Here is a 16,901-nt window from a genome sequence, read left to right on the forward strand (position 1 = left end):
GTCTCTCTTCATAGCTCGTCTTGTGTACCAACAAGAGCACGCGTGGCTCTTCTCTGCACCCTCTCAACCAAGCCCTCTTCCCTGGTAAGGTCTCCAAACCCTTACGGCAAGCTACAGTAGGCAGGGCCGTCTTAAGAGCATCATAGGCCCCCTGGCCAAGTGGTTTTTTTCTGAGGCCCTAATAGGTAAATTCTAGAAAATTTTTACTAGATCTCATTTTTGTGAGGCCCCTTTTCTCTTGAGGCACCCGGGCCGGCCCGGGTGGGCCCATGCGTTAAGATGGCACTGCCCTAGGCTGGAATCTTTCACCGGACACAAGCCCGATTTTCCATGGGTCCCTTCTACAGTTAATTTATAGAGTAAAAAAAAAGAAAAATTATAAGGATTTAGACCAGGGTCCCAAGCTGAAACCCTGCCAGCCCTACCTTTGAGGGTGTCATGCCCCCCTCCCTCACAATTTATCCAAACAATTCCTAACAAAAAAAAAAAAACTTTCATCTCGGATTTTGCTCCCCTCCAGAGCAGATAGAAAACATTTTCTTTCATTTTTTTCGGCCAATGGAACTTTTTTTTTTACCTGTTCACCTCGGATTTAGCAACCCTCTTGAGTAGCAACCTCGTGCGGCCGCAATGCGTCGCATGGCAAGCGCCACCCCTGTACGCTATTACAAGGGACAAATGTGCATTTTGGTTCCCTCACAAGGGCACGGGATTATTCTCATAATGTTTTGGCTTTTTCACGCTATACATTAACTATAGAAGAACCCCTCAAACTGGTGGGGAGGCCCGCAAAAGATCCCAGCCTAGGGGCCCTACTCTAGAATGAGGGGACATGCCCTCACCGAGAATTTGTTCCACAATATAGTCAAATGAAAGCAAAGGAAAAATTCGGCTTCTCACTTGTCCGGTCCCTGGAGTACCAGAAATAACTTTGAAAAAAAAATTTCTTAACAAAAATAATATCGTTATATATCATCTATACAGGATAAGTGATTATGGCTCACAAAAACAAGTGCTGCTTCAAGTATTAAGTTAACTGGCATTATTAAGAATGGTAAAATAATTCTAGAACAAAAAAAAACAGAAAATTTTACTTCAAAAGCGGGACGTATGGTCACGTACATTTTGCATGGTAAACATTGATGGGCGGCTTTCTTCTGAAAAAAAAAATAAATCAGGTTTATCTCAAGATCCCCCTCACTGAAGCCTTGTAAGCCTTTTGCCAGGGTTACCATTAGGGGCGGCATATGAGGCTTCGCACCATTGAGAAGAAATATAAGTATATAAATATACTTTATTTCTCCTCTAAGCTCCGCACCCGTGCGGCAGGTTAGCTCGAGCCGCTCCTGCTGCGATGGCAACAGACTCTGCGCGAAGAAATTGCATCATTGAAGCAACGATTCTAAATGGGCATGTGCCAAAGGAGAAGACGTCTTTATTCCACGAATCGCAATTATGACTGAAGAAATGCCATGCCATTAACTTTCAAGCGATTACAGTTCCCAATTCGTTTAGCTTTTGCCACGACAATCATCAAAGCTCAAGGCCAGTCGTTAGCAGTGGCAACCAACTTGAGCCGTTTTTACACGGGCAGCTTTACGTCACCTGTTCGCATGTTGGTAATCACAAAAATTCGTACATCTACACACCAGATGGAAAAACAAAAAATATTCTGTATCCACAAGCGATTGCCTGAAATTTTTAATTAAAATTAATCTATTTTTACTTGATGCAGAAATTTTTTGCTTACAAAATAATTAATAAAAACAAATTAATTTTTGAACTTTCAAATTTTTAAATCTTATTTCACTTTTAACATTATTGAATCACTTTTTTTTCAGATGAGCCTGGAAAATACCGGCTGATTGAGCTATATATATGTGTAATTTTTTTTGCGGGGAGGACAACGCCACCGGGTATCAGCTAGTGACCTATAAATTACATCGAAGAAAGTCCACAGCTTTTTTCCGAAGCATTTTTTGACTCAAAAACAGACAGGTCCATGCTTGAAATTTGAAGTTTTTTCACGATTTCTGTCGCCGATCACGGGGAAGAAATAAATCCATCCTTTACTACATTTTTTAAATTTAGATTTGTTTACTACATTAGCGCCTCTGGAAGTCGCCATATTAGTTACATTGGATACGGTTTGTCTGTCTCTCAAAACGTTCACTAAAGGAAGAAAATATCAAGCGATCCAAAAAGTCTTAATCTACATCAAAAAATTCCGTAATTGTAATTTGCTTTAAAAAAAAAAAAGTCACCGTCATTTTTTCATAAAGAACGTAGCACAAACAACAAAAAGTCTCGTCGAAAAAAGTTACGGCATTCGAAAATATTAAAAAAAAAATTTCAACCTCAGCTAACATCGCAACGATTGATATAAATAAAGGTCTTTTAATTCTCAATTTCATGTTCATATTCATTAAAAGAATTCATTAACCTCATTCTAATATCCGTGATATGAAAGGGAAATCACGTGGAAAATTTATCCCTTAGTTTTAGTTTTAGCCGTCTACTTAAGATTTGTTTGTGGAATGGCGTCTGCTTCTGAACCTTGTACGACACTGATTATGGTGAAAGACTTTCGAACACACAGATTTGAATAAACGGGGAAATAAAAGATTACATCAACAGAAACCTATTAATTATAAGCCATTTTAAAAATTGCCTGTCCAAACTCGTTGAAATTAAGTAACAATAATAAAAGATAGAGGTAATAAATATGACGTGGGTACGTCAAGAAGCTGCATCATCTGCTTTATGACGAGTGGACGGCTTCTGCGACTGCGGTCCGCCGCCCGAGATGCATTTACGTGTCTAGGGATTATAGTTTCTTGCTCGAGGCCCTTTTGGAACCGGCTACCGCAGCGACGGCATCAGATTGCCGATCGCTCATTTCCATCTGACTCTAATGGTTTCGAACCTTTTGTAGCTCGGTATTTTTTTTTTTTTTAATTTTTGTTAAGAGTGTAAAAATGTTAGTTAATTTGAATGTGTAAATAGGGTTAATGGAACATTGTAGTAGGAGTGGACGTGAGGTCCAACCGCCGGCATCACTTTATCGGCCCTAGCAAGGGGGCCAGTCCGCCAAGTGCCACATCGTCAGTAGTTTAGTTAATCGTAATTGTATGCATTATGTCATTTTTGGAACAGATATCCAGATTCCGAGCGAGGTATAAAACTACCCGAATCGGCTGAAATGCTTCATTCATTTCAGAACGGCTCCTTATCGAGTTACTGCGTTTAGTTTTTATGTTGCAATTATTTTGTCTTATGGCATGGCCATGACTTCTGAAGTCCAATATCATGATCAAGGACAAGGTGAGTTGCATTTAAAAAAGACTGATGAATATTTCATTAATATATCTTACACTCTTCATTTCATTAAATCAAAAGTGTTTAATCTCTCTTAATTTCCGACTTGTCAAATTGATGCGAATTTTCCTCGTAGATAGCTGCTATCTCCGGAAGCAGATTTTATCGGTGTTATGAAATGTAGGATGCGATTAAAACTTTTTTTTTTTTTTCCGAAATGCATTTAAATATATAATTAACACATCACCATATACTACCAATATTTGATATTCAATTTCACATTGATGTGGTTCTTGAAATGCTGCACTTCAATTAGATCAATTTAATTTTGCATTGTTTTCAAATACATCTCTAGTTTGGAAATCTCCCTTCAATTATCCAAGTCTTTGGATATATATGCTCATGCAACTCAAAATTTTCATATTTAGAGAGAAAGATGTTCTCTCTCCACTTTTTAATACAAGATACACGGAAAACTGGCTGTTATGTAGAGATGTCTATTTTCTAGATGCTTCAGCATCTCTACATAACGGTCAGTTTTCTGTATATCTTGTAAATTTTCATATGTTAAGAACACGTGTCATATGATGGCAAAACTCATTTGGCATTAAGAATGATGGTGTCCAATGCAGGGGTGCTGTGGATGCTCAAGCACCCCCATTATTTTGTAACATGGTGCCTGAGCACCCCCGAATTAATTTAGAAGTCAAAATTTTCCATGTCAAGCTCAAGTTGGGCCACAGGTTTGAAACACTTTAGACGCAATAATTATGGATATCGGATTTTTGTAATCTATTAAATTTTGGTAAAACACTAAATAAATCTGATTTATACTCTGGGAAATCATTTACTCATGAAAGACAATCACAAAAGGAAAAACAAAATATAACAAACCAGGTTTTGTATTGTATTGACTTTGTTACGCTGATAGACATTTCTAGTCTTGAAATCTGTATAATTTTGAATTATTCGCTGAAGTTAAAATTTTGTGCATATTCACCATTTTTGTGTCAGTGTTAGTTAACCAACTATTCACATTTGTATATCACAAATACCAGTGAAACATTCACAGTATATATTTTATTAGTGTCCCAATGTTTCATTCAACAGGTTTTAGGCTGGAAATCTAGATGGGGTACAGAAAGAGATAAGCAGTTGAGAATCATATTTCCAGCTTTAGTCTAATTAGCCAAAAAAATATGGTAAATGACCATTGTGGATGACAAAATAAATCTATTGGTTTTTTTAAAAATCTATTACACATCTTCAGATTAGGGAATGTTTCAGAAGGGATTTTGAAGTAAGTTAGTGACTATATATAGTTGAAATTTTTTTTCTGTTTTTAAGTAAGTGAAAATTAGAAACACTCCCCCCCCCCCCCCAGAAATTCTAATCCCTGGCAATCCTGTATAAAATTTTAGCTGGTGTATTACAGCGTTTAGTGATTCTGATGTCTAGGTCTATATTCGATAACAATCTATTAAAGAGCCCTTGTTCCTTTGGCGGTTTATTTTTCTTGTTGTTGACTTCAGTTTTAATATGCTTTAGGAAATCCTGTGTATTAGAGGGATGATTTTTCTAGTCCTAAAGTTTATTGGGGAAAGAAACTTTCTGGATATTATTGTCAAGGCGAATTCTGAAAGAAAACTTTATTGGTCTGGAATCAAACCCTGGTCCTCTTGCAGTTCAAATAAGTACACTAACTAATATGTAGGGCGCATAGCTAACAGCATGCACTGCAAACTACTGATGAACTGTTGATCCTAGAGGCATAGTTCCAATTAGAAAAAGTATCCAAATAATGTGGAGACATCAGGTAATTCATTCTTATTACAAGTGGTTGTATAGTTATTAAAATAAAAATAACTTTTTATATGGACACTGTACTCAAAAATCCAATTGGAAAGTTGTCCTCTCTCCTGGGACTAACAAAAATAATTCTATGTTCCTAAGTGCAATATTTGCTGAGATATTTGAATTTAAAAAACAAACAACGAGGAAAAACCACCAATGTAATATAATGTGTTTTGTTCCCTGTTTTTCCCAACTTTTCTCAGTTTTTGAATTCAAATATCTCGGTGAATAGTGCACTTAGATATGCTGAATTTTTTTTATTAGCCTCAGGAGAGACTGTAAAAACTTCCAAATCAAGTTTTGAGCACCTTGTCTGTATCTGTATAAAATGTTATCTTTTGTTCTTAATAACTATATAACCTTTTGCGCAATCATGAACGACTTATCTGAGGTCTACACGTTATTTAGATAATTTCTCTAATTGTGGAAGTATGTCTCTGGAATCAATGGTTTGCCAGTAATTTTCTTCGTGTGCTGTTAGCTATGCACCCTATATTGGAATATCGACTGGCTGACGTTGGCCAGACTTCCAAACTCATTAGTGCAAGGCTTGACAAATCCCATGTCGCCATGGCAACTATAAAATCGTGTTGGTTCCTAAAATTTTCTATATACGATTGTTAAATCAAAGAATGATAATTTTCTGATTTCATAATTGTCTTCCATTATTAAGAGGGCGATATTGACTCTATTGAGAAAAGTTAAAAAAAAAATAATAAAATTAGTTTCCCCCTCCAAGGGAAAAAAAGTCTTCTTGGCTTCAGAGAAATTTTGTGTGGTGCCTGAATTTTTTTTTTTTTCAGATTTGTCGCACCCTGCATTAGTGCACTTGCATGATTCTTGGTGGAGACCAGCAAACTTTTCTTTCAGAGTTTGTCTGTAATGATATCCATAGGTTCTTTTCTTGATGTCTTTCGGGCTGAGAAAAATTCTTTATATTTGTTGAAAACTTTTATTGTCGTCACCTGGCGGGATGGCTATTTGTTAAAGTTGATAGGTCGCAAAGTCTCTACTTTAGCATGTCGCATTGTGCGACTACTGTGTTGTGCGGAAAGTAGAAGTAGTGTCTCGGTAGTATGTTGGTTTACATTGTAACATCCTGATTCGTTAAAAATTGTGCAGAGGAATGTGTATGAGGTGCATGTACAGTTTAGTAGTTGTAATCTAGGCAAAAATGCACCGACATTACAACAGCAGCGGGCTTCCTTGCAGAACTAACAAACGTTGAGTTTTCCTCTGCAATTATATCCAGGAAGTTTTTCCTTTATTTTTTTTTGAGCGAAATCTGTTTTAGATTTAGATAAATCTACATTCACCACTAATGCCATCCAACTATGATTTAAATGAATTTGAAAATTCCTTAAAACTTACCAGTATCAGAGTTTGCGAAAAATGAAAGTTTCCAAGAAAATAAGGGTTTTATAACCAATAAGAATTGAATATTTCAGTGTTGGGGATTGATATTAAGAATTCAGATTTTTTAAATTCATCTTGGACTTCTATGTACACATATGTATGATTACAATTTTTTTTAAATTTTGTCTTTGTTTCTTTTTTTCCTTCCTACATGTTTTTGACATTGTAAAACATGTTCTTTTAACGTTACCTCTGCATAAAATACCTATAGCAGTTCAGTACAATTTTAAAATTACGCTCCATAATTTTGAAAGTGTTATGAGTGGACTTCTTCTGTGCGAGTTGCAAAGTGTTTTTTTAATGTGCTCCATGAAGTTCACAAAAGCACTGCTTCAGAGATGTTTATTAGAAATTGGGTACCTGCTTGATTTTTGTCCTCTTGCATTAGTGCTAGATCAAAAAAAGACGTCATTTTGACCGTAAAGCTTCTTTGGTATTTAATTTTTCTTACAACTGTTAGTTGTAGGTTAGACCTATTTAACCCTTAATTTCTATGTTCTCTGAATTTTTGAAATCCAGAAAATTCTTCTAAAGATGTCAATAGCAGATTGCCATGAACATTGTATATGAATATATTTACAAAATGTCTTATAAAATACAGTGTTGCAAATATAGGGAGCAGGTGGGTCTCTTGCCCTGGGTGTCAAATTTTCCTCTATATATGTGTGTGTGTGCGCGCTACAAGCATCATTCAGCAGAAATAGAAACTCCAAAATAGATTTTTCAAATTGAAAAGTAAATAGATTGTTTTTTTTAAATCAACAGTTCCGTCAAAGTTATTTTTTGGTTCTTTGGGGGATACACCAGAGCAGTGGTTCTCAACCGGGGGCCACGGATGAAAATCTTGCAAAAGGGGAGCCACAGCTACTGATACGGGGGCCACTAAGAAATTTGTGACATAAAATTTTTAGTCAGAGTGACTAAAAAAATTTAAATTTCAAACAAAATGCATATAATATATTTTTTGTAATTTTTCCCCTATTCAAGTAACATTAACATGAGGAAGGAAATAAAAAAAGTGGTTCATGTAATCTCGGTGGTTTTACGACTTGGGGGTGACAGTAGGCTCTGACACAAACTATAGAAGAGGTTTAAGCAAAATGGAATAACTGTATAAAACAGAAAATTGTGTGTTCAGACTTTTCATTCAAAGAGGGCTGTCATGAAGAAAACAAAAATTTGTTGACCATTCATTGGCATTCTTTTCAGTGCTGGTAGTAAATGGGTAGTAGCAAGAAGTAGATGGGTGAAAAATGAAAGCTTGTAAAAAAACCCACCGTTTTCATGCAATTACAGACGGATAGCCATCTACGTAGTTCAGCACAAAGCTATCTTCAGCCAGCACTGAGTGGTCTGATGGGGAATATGTTTATAAAAATCGAATAGAGAATGATTGTTCTGGGGTATTTTGTATGAATTTTGAAAGGGGGTGCCAATACATTGCCTCTGCTGAAAAGAAATAAAGTCTAATTCAGTTATAACGAACTCCAAGAGATCAAATCATACATGGGGAAAAATACCCACGAAATTTAAAATTTTTAAAAACTAGATTGCTGTGATAATGTATTGGGACAGGGGGCGGCTTAAGCGAGGGTGCAAGGGGTGCAGTGCACCTGGGCGGCAGGTTGTAAGGGGCAACAGCGTAGACTACTTAAGACAACAAAATTTAACACAGTAAAAATTCACATCACGTTTTTGAGTCATACTATACCTCGACAACGGAAACGTTGAGAAAATAGACAAGGCCTCTGATCGTAATTGCTCCCTCCATAGCCCCTACCTCCTGCGTCAGGGAATCTTTCATGGGGCGCATGCCCGATTTTTTTTCCCAGGGCCCCTTCTACAGTTAATTTATAGAGTGAAAAAAGAAATGTTATAAGGATTTAGTTCCGGGCCTCAAGCTGGAGCCCTGTCAGCCCTACCCTTAGTTCATGCCGCTCCCTCACAATTTATCCAAACAATTCCTAACAAACCATTTTTTTCGGCCCTTCATTTCAGATTTTGCGCCCTCTCCAGAGCCGAGAGTTTGGTTTTTTTTGGCCAATGAAATTTTTTTTTACCCATTCACCCCGGATTTAGCATTCTTTTAAGCGGTGGCCGCAATGGGTCGCATGGCCAAGCGCCAGCCCTGTACTCTATTACAAGGGCAATGTGTGCATTTTGGTTCCCTCACCCATGGCCCCCACAAGAGCCCGGGAAAATTCTCATAAAGTTTTGGCTTTTTTAGGCTATAAATTAACTATAGAAGGGACCGTGAGAAATCTGACTGGGAGGAGGTCTGCAAAAGATCCCAGCATAGGGGCTCATACCCTCACTCAGAATTTGAACCACAATAGTCAAATGAAGGCAAAGGAAAAATTTGGTTTTTCACTTGTCCGGCCCCTGGAATACCAGAAACATCTTTGAAAAAATTTTCTTAATAAAAATTACCCCGTTAAATATCTTTACAGGATAAGTGATGATGGCTCGCAAAAATAAGAGCTCTTTCAAGGACTAAGCTATCTGGCATTTATTAAGAATGTTTTTTTGTTCTAGAATTATCTTAACAAAGACAAAAAATTTTCTACTTCAAAAGCGGGACGTATGGTCACGCAAATTTTGCACGGTAAACAATGATGTGCGGCTTTCTTCTGAAAAAAAAATCAGGTTTATCTCCAGATGCCCTTCACTGAAGCCCTATCATTCTCCTGGCAGGGTCGCCAGTAGGGGTAGCACATGAGGCTTCGCACCTGGGCGGCAGGTAAGCTCGAGCCGCCCCTGTATTGGGACTTCCTCTAAGATTGACACCACATCTTTATAGTTTTTTAAATCGATACTGTAATGCTTCCTTTCAACTGCTCACTACTGGCCTGCAGCATCCTAAATAATTTCAATGCAATTTTTCTATCTTGCAAGAACAATGTTGTGGACATTAGAAAAAAAATTCTAAAAAGCCGTATGACTACATTTAAAGCAATTTAAATCCGTTTATTTAAGACTCACTGCATCTGCTGATTTCTAAAAAAAAGTGCAATAAATTCTCGTAAGACTTCACGTTGAAATGTCCATAACCCGATCAATGCGTCTCTTTGTATTTGTCAACCTAAAATTTATGGTTTTTAGTGTTGATAACACGCATGCAAAACCAATTCTGCGACACGTTTTTACAATCTGCAAAAACTACTTGGATTTGATAGTTGGAAATAATGTCTAAATGCCAAAGATTTGGAGTTCGAATCAAAATGAAAATGTCAAATAATTGAAATTGTGCTTCGTATAAATGAAATATTTTAATATTGAAAGCTATACATAAAGATTAATCGTGCCTGTAGTCAAACGTCTCATAAATGTGAAATTTTGTCATAAAACTGAGAGTGAGGCACGAATCCCCTTGCGCACAAGTGGAATTTCGAGGCATTTACGCACAACCGAGCTCGTCTCTTGGCCCTTTTTCTTTTTCTCCCCAACCTTTCTTCCTTTTGTTTCCTTCCTAAATTTATAAAAGTAAAAAGGACATAATCATTATAAAAAAGACTGTTTTCAGATCCAATTGCCGAAGTTCAATTACTTTACTGCAAAAATGTCAGATTTTTTTTGGAAATACAGTCAAACCCCATTAGACCGGAACTCCAAGAGACCCGAGAAATCACTTTGTAATAACGAAATTTCGTTACAAAGGAATTCCAGATTTTTATATTGTTCCTATGTAAACCTATCCGAGGGATTAGAAAAGTTTTCGTTAAAACGATATTTTTCCCATTATAATGGTATTTGTTAAAATGAGAGTTGCCTGTGTTTCGTCTGAAGCTATTTTTTTATGTGTATTTGGAGGCTGCATGAGTAACGTGGCGTATGGCACTTTACTGACGAGCCGTTAGTCTTAGAGACATACCCAACAAGAAAAAGTATCCAAATCACGTGTCCAACTCAGATATGCCATTCATGTTGTAAGGGGTTGTATAGCTATAAAATAAAAAAAACTTTTTATACCATCCCCGTGTGCCGAAGAACCCAATTAAAAAGTTGTAAATAATTTCACGTTTCCAAGTGCGATATTCACAGAGATATGCAAATTCGAAAAATTGAGGAAAAATTTGGGGAAAAACAACATTAAATGCAGGTAAAATGGTTTCCCCGCATTTTTAATGCTGTTTTTTTTCCAACTTTCTTCGAATATCTCAGTGAATATTGCACTTAGAAACGTTGAATTTTTTTGTTGGAGACCAGGAAACAACTTTCTGATTGGGTTTTGGGACACAGGGTGTCCGCATAAAAAGTCAACATTTTTATTTTAATAACTATGTAACCCCTGGCAACATGAATCAAATATCTGAGCACTACACGTTATATTCGGGTACTTTTTCCAACTGGAAGTATGCCTCTAGGATGAATGGTTCGCCAGTAAAATGTCGTATGTCCCATTACCTATGCACCCTGTATATTAAATATAGTACGGACTGTTATGTGAAATATTGTACTGTGTTTAAGCCAACACGCACATTGCTTCGTTCGTCTGCGAGAGAGCGGTCACATTATGAACCAAAAAGCCACTTGATTGTAACTTGTCATCCAATGAAATATCAGATATTGACCGTATCGAAATTGAAGTCAACAAACTGATAATTTTCGTATTTGAAAATCTGATTATTTATATTTTCCGATGGGCTTGAAATCCTGATAATGAATCATTATTATGTTCACACGAACAGTTTTGTCACTGCGTACATGATTTCTCTGGAATGAATGGTTCAAAAAAATATTTAAAAAAATTTTCACACGCATTTTAGTTTTTTTTAAATTCTTAGTAGGGCTACAACATGAACCTATATCCTTGATACATGTATTATTGTTGAAAACGATGTGCAAGGTTGAACTTTTCAATTGTGATTCATTTGTGGGGCTACTCCCTCATTACTACTTTTATCCGCATGAAGAGAATAAAATTGATAAAACTGCTTTCTACCACTTTTTGCGATTTTTATCATTATAAGAATGCATATTTTGGAAGCTACAACTGACATTTCTCAATCAAACCATAATCTTTTACACAAAAAAAAAAAACTAATTTGGAAATAATAAAAATTTCATCTAGTACAGTAACTTGATGACATTGTGCCGTCTTCAAGCGCAGAGATATTGATTGAAAATATTTTTTTTTTAAATTGGACTGACACAACACATAAAACATACAAATCAAACTGAGAAAAACACAAAACAATAAACTTCACAAAAAGTAACATTACGATGATACAGACCCTTTGTGACCCCAGGGGATTTATTCTATTATGTTTATTTTGCTTTTCGTTATTTTCATAAATTAAAAATTAATCAAATTAAATTCAAAAATATTTATACTTCAGACAATTTTTGAATAACTATCTTCTAATGGGAAAATGGGGGGGGGGGGAAAGAAAGGAAGGGGGAGTAGAAAATTATTCATGTTCACAAGGGGGCCACAGGAATGAGAAATGGTTGAAAGGGGGCCATGGACAAAAAAAGGTTGAGAACCACTGCACCAGAGGATAGTTAAAATGATGCAAACGTTTCTGATAGTACCTTGGCTTTAAGCCTGAAAATGAGGTATTAATTCCCCTATGTTTATAATGTGTATATTGGAATTTAGTCACACAAAAGAACAATAAAATATACAAAGAAAAAGGTAAAATATCACCATGTATAAATGAGCATAGATACAAATAAGATATTCGACAACTGCTTAAAGTGGTTATTTCATTTACTTCTGCATCACTTATTTGTATCTATGCTCATTTATGTGTGGTGTTCTTTGTATATTTTATTTTTTTGTGATTAAATTCTGATGTACACATTGCAAATGTAGGGGAACTAGTACCTCATTTTTAGGCTTAAAGCCAAGATACTATCAGAAATGTTTGCATAATTTGTTATTCTCTGTGGTGATCCTTCCCTGAAAAAGAACCAAGAAATAGCTTTGACGGAATTGTTTTTTTTTTTCAAAATCTATTTACTTTTCAATTTGAAAAATTTATCGTGGAGTTTCTATTTCTGCTGAATGATGCTTGTAGTGTATAACGAAATAAAATTGAAACAACAATATTTAATCTTTATTATAATTTATCACACTATAGGGGAGAGGGGGGCACATGTAAACATGTGTTTTAACCCAGTTAACTTAACAATTTAAAAAAAAAAAATATCCATAGATGGCAGTACTGATACCATGTGGTGACTAAAATTTCAAACCAATTAGCCATTTTTTTTTTCAGTAGTAGGAGTTTGTTTGTTTTAGGACAGTGCAGTAAAGTTGTACTCCCAAGTTGTTCATGTGAAAAAAAGTTCAAAACCATATTCAAATTTGAAGATCGCCATTGGAATTTACAGTAATAATACTAAGGTAAGTTTATGATTCATTTTATGTTTCTATTTCAGTGGAAAATGCTTTATTTTCTGAAATTAGGCTTGGATGGATGGGGCACTTGTGAACAAGGCTTTAGGGGCAGATGTGAACAGTTCATAAGTGCCCCCCCCCCCTAGATTTTTTTTGCTATTTTTTTTTTTTTATTTGAAATGAAACAAATTTTAAAGAATAGTTATTAAATACAGGATTTTTTTTTTTTTTTTGAAATATGATTTTAAAATGGTGATCAGTTTTCATATTATCTATGATGAAAATAATGCAAATATGGTTTATATTGTAAAGAAAAATACCTTTTTAGCAAAGAGATTTTATGTTTATTTCAATAAATATGGGAAATCACATGCAAGTATTATTTTACTTTTTAGATTCCATAATTGACAAGCATGGTGAGAACTTACAAAAGAAAGACAGAAAGAGCAATAATTCCAGAAGAAAATGTAGCAGATGCTGTACAGGCTGTTGTTACAAACAAAATGCCAATTAGAACTGCAGCAGAAAAATTTGGTTTAAAGTCAACAATGCTTTTTAAGAGGGTGAAAAAGTTACACCAGATGGAAACTGATCCAAACAAAATAGTGCCATTGGGGAATACTTTTTGAAACAAGTATGCTGCTAGACAAGTGTTCACCAATGAACAAGAAATGCTTTTGGAAAAGTACCTGAAAAAATGTTCCAAAATGCTGTATGGGCTCACCTACACAGCTGCGAGAAAAATGGCTTACAGCTGTGCTAATCATCTCGAGCGACCATATCCGGCTTCATGGGGAAAAGAACAATGTGCTGGGGTAGATTGGATAAAAGGTTTTATGAAAAGGCACAAGTCTTTGTCTTTAAGAAAACCAGAAAATACCAGTCTAAACAGTCTGGATTCAGCAAAGAAAATGTTGATTGTTTTTTTAGTAACTATGAAAAACTGCTTCAAAGATTCCAATTTTCCCCAACTGACATATACAATTTTGACGAAACAGGGATAGCCACTGTACTACAATCTCCAAAAGTGATTGCAGAGAATGGGCAAAAACAAGTTGGGCAAACCGTTTCACACGAAAGAGGTGAACTTGTCACATTTTGCGGAATAATCAATGCTATGGGAAATACAGTACCCCCGTATTCATTTTTCCTCGTAAAAGGTACAAGGATTATTTCTTAAAAGGAGCGCCTGCTGGTAGTTTAGGTCTTGCACATTCAACTGGTTGGATGACAGCCAACAATTTTTTTTTTTTTTGGAATCATTGAAGCATTTTCAGAAGCATTCCCATTGCTGTAAAGAAAATCCAGTTTTGTTACTGATTGACAATCATGAGAGCCATGCAAGCCTAGAAGTAATTTTGTTTTGTCGAGAGAATGACATTTTACTACTGTCTTTCCCACCTCATTGTTCACATCGTCTACAGCCATTAGATGTGCCGCTGTGGTGGTCGAGTGGTCATAGTGACGGACTCGCATCGCGGGGACCCGGGTTCGAGCCCCACTGTCACCACAGTGGTGGTCGGCTGAAGTTGGTTTTCTGTAGTTCCCAACTTCGAGGCGCAAATGCGAGCCGATCTCCCCGTTAAAAAGTCTCGCCACAGAGAGCAAGTCCTACAAACAGTACAAATGTTCAGTCACTACACATCACTCACTTCACTTCTGAGATATAGATGGCAGCACTGAAAAATCATACACAACACTAGATACGCACTCAGACTGTTAGGTACACGCACTTACACTTCCGGCACAACTCACTAGGTAGTAAATTGCCTATGGTAATAGACCTGAGTTGTGCTCGGTTTGAAAAAAAAAAAAAGAAGCCATTAGATGTCAGTGTATATGGTTCATTCAAGGCTGCCTTGAAAGTTTCATTCAATGACTGGCTATCAACAAATCCTTGTAAAAGGATCTCAATCTATGAAACAGCTGATCTTACTTCGGTAGCCTACTACAAAGCATTCACAATCTCCAACATCATGTCTGGTTTTTCAAAAACTGGCATATGGCCTTTCTCGAGACTTGCATTCGATGACGATGACTTTAACACCACTCTCATCATGAATTGCACACTAGATGAACAAGCACAGAAAACATCAGGTTCAGAAGATATAAGTGGGCATGTGGATATTGGGACTAACAACAAAGACAGCAGTCCTGTGAGCTTTTCTGTCAATATCTGTCCAACGCCAGAATGTGTTAGACCATTACCTAAGGTTGAAAATTTCGCTAGTAAAAGTCAGAAACGCAAGAAAGGAAAATCCAAAATCCTAACAGACACACCAGAAAAAAACAGGATTGAAGATGCTGCAGATAAAAAATTAGAGAAATTGAGAAAAAAAGAAAAAGCTTTAAAAAAGAAAAAAAAGCAACAATGAAATGGCATTAAAAAAATTTCTTTTATATCAACCCCACTTTCTTCTGGTGATTCTGACATCAGCATGGAAGAAACACAAGACCTAAATGTAGGCAGCACACCAGAGTTAGCAATCAACGATTTCGTCATAGTAGAATTCGCTACTAAGAAGACAAAAGTTCATTACGTTGGTTGCATCGAAAAACTAGAATTGGAGGAGGTGTATGTGAAGTTTTTACGACAACATGCAAATGAAACATTTATCTTTCCAGAAAAGGATTACTTTTCTATGGTCAGAAAACACTATATTGTATTAAGATTGCCCCAACCATCTATTGCAGGTGGCACTTCTCGTGCAGCCAGTTCACTCCTCTTTCACGTAAAATTGAATCACTATAACATTCGCTGAGTTTTTAAGTTATAATATATGTTTTGCTGTTAATAAATATAGAAGATTAGCACTATAGGTCTAAACTGTCTTCATTTGTGGTATTGAAAAGAATTATTTTAAGTAGTACAGCATTGAAAAAAAAACCTTTTTTATGAGTATTTATGCTTGTTCACAAGTACCCCAAGCATGTTTACAACTGCCCCCTTGGTGGGGCACATGTGAACAATTTCAACTTTTCTTTAAATTCCTTTAAAAAATATGAAAAAATTCTTCAAGATATAGGAAGGTGTAAATATTGCTAAAAGTTCTTTTTTGATAATTTTTTTCACATGAGCATTGAGAAACTGTCCTAGATATGAAAAGTGTTTACATGTGCCCCCCTCTCCTATATATTCTAGCTGCCTTTTGACACTGATATTGGTATGTTATTTGAATTGTAAAATTTTATTCACTCTAAGTTATATTTCTGCTTTTATATATAATATACCGTATATGTGTATATATATGTGTGTGTAATAAAAATATGAATTTTATCTGACCAGTCTATACAGGGGTTCTGTTGTCAAAACACTGTTTATTTTTTTTTCCTCTGGTTGCCTTGGCTTAGCACGGAGTCTAAATTGAATGGAGAAGCTACCAGTGAGGATTGAATTCATAACCTGTGGTGTACAAGACCTAGGGCCGCAACTAAGGAGGGAGGTGGGTCTCGTGCCCTGGGCACTGGACCTGAAGGGGTGTAAATTTCATTCTGAAATATCTCCAACATTACAAGGGGGATAAAAATGTGTGCTTGCCCCGGGTGACCAAGCATCTAGTTGCGGCCCTGACAAGACCAGTGCTCCAACCAATGAGCTATGGTGGCAACAAAGTTTATCAAAACATTTTGAATGATGCATTTGAATGACCATGTAATAACTTGTGGTTCAACCCCATTGAAAATTTCAGATATCTCAATCATATCCTTGACACCAATGCTCTTCTGATGAAAACATTAAAAAATGTTTATCTTAATATGTTTAAGTTCTTTTTACCAGCTCGAGCCTGTGCATATTTTCTCTGCAGCCTTTCAATTGAGTCCATCTTTCAGAATGAATATACAGTAAAACCTTGTTGAGTCACTTTAATAAGTCGTCACTCCGGTTAAGTCATAATTTTTCTTCAGGCCCTTTCACCTCTCCTAGACAACAATGTTATTATATTAAACTCTCGTTTGCTCATCGCTA

The 16,901-nt window shown here is 36.1% G+C and overlaps 1 protein-coding gene across 2 annotated transcripts in view; it reads left to right on the forward strand.

The window, feature by feature from the left end:
- The first annotated feature begins 2,784 nt into the window (after window positions 1-2,784).
- The window catches only part of ps (RNA-binding protein Nova-1-like protein passilla), a 108,530-nt gene continuing 94,413 nt past the window's right edge, over window positions 2,785-16,901 (forward strand). The window contains exon 1 of one of the 2 annotated variants that reach the window (XM_089232836.1): window positions 2,785-3,324. Coding sequence is in view for 1 of the 2 variants with exons in the window: in XM_089232832.1 (XP_089088958.1) it covers window positions 3,282-3,324 (43 nt within the window). In the remaining variant the exon portion in view is untranslated. The remainder of the gene's footprint in view (window positions 3,325-16,901) is intronic. The other variant, XM_089232832.1, reaches the window with a different exon arrangement.

This window comes from Pholcus phalangioides, unplaced genomic scaffold (genome assembly GCF_987345545.1).
Source record: "Pholcus phalangioides strain wild (caught in Gottingen) unplaced genomic scaffold, Ppha-v1.0 ptg000007l_1, whole genome shotgun sequence".
In the NCBI taxonomy this organism is placed as follows: domain Eukaryota; kingdom Metazoa; phylum Arthropoda; class Arachnida; order Araneae; family Pholcidae; genus Pholcus; species Pholcus phalangioides.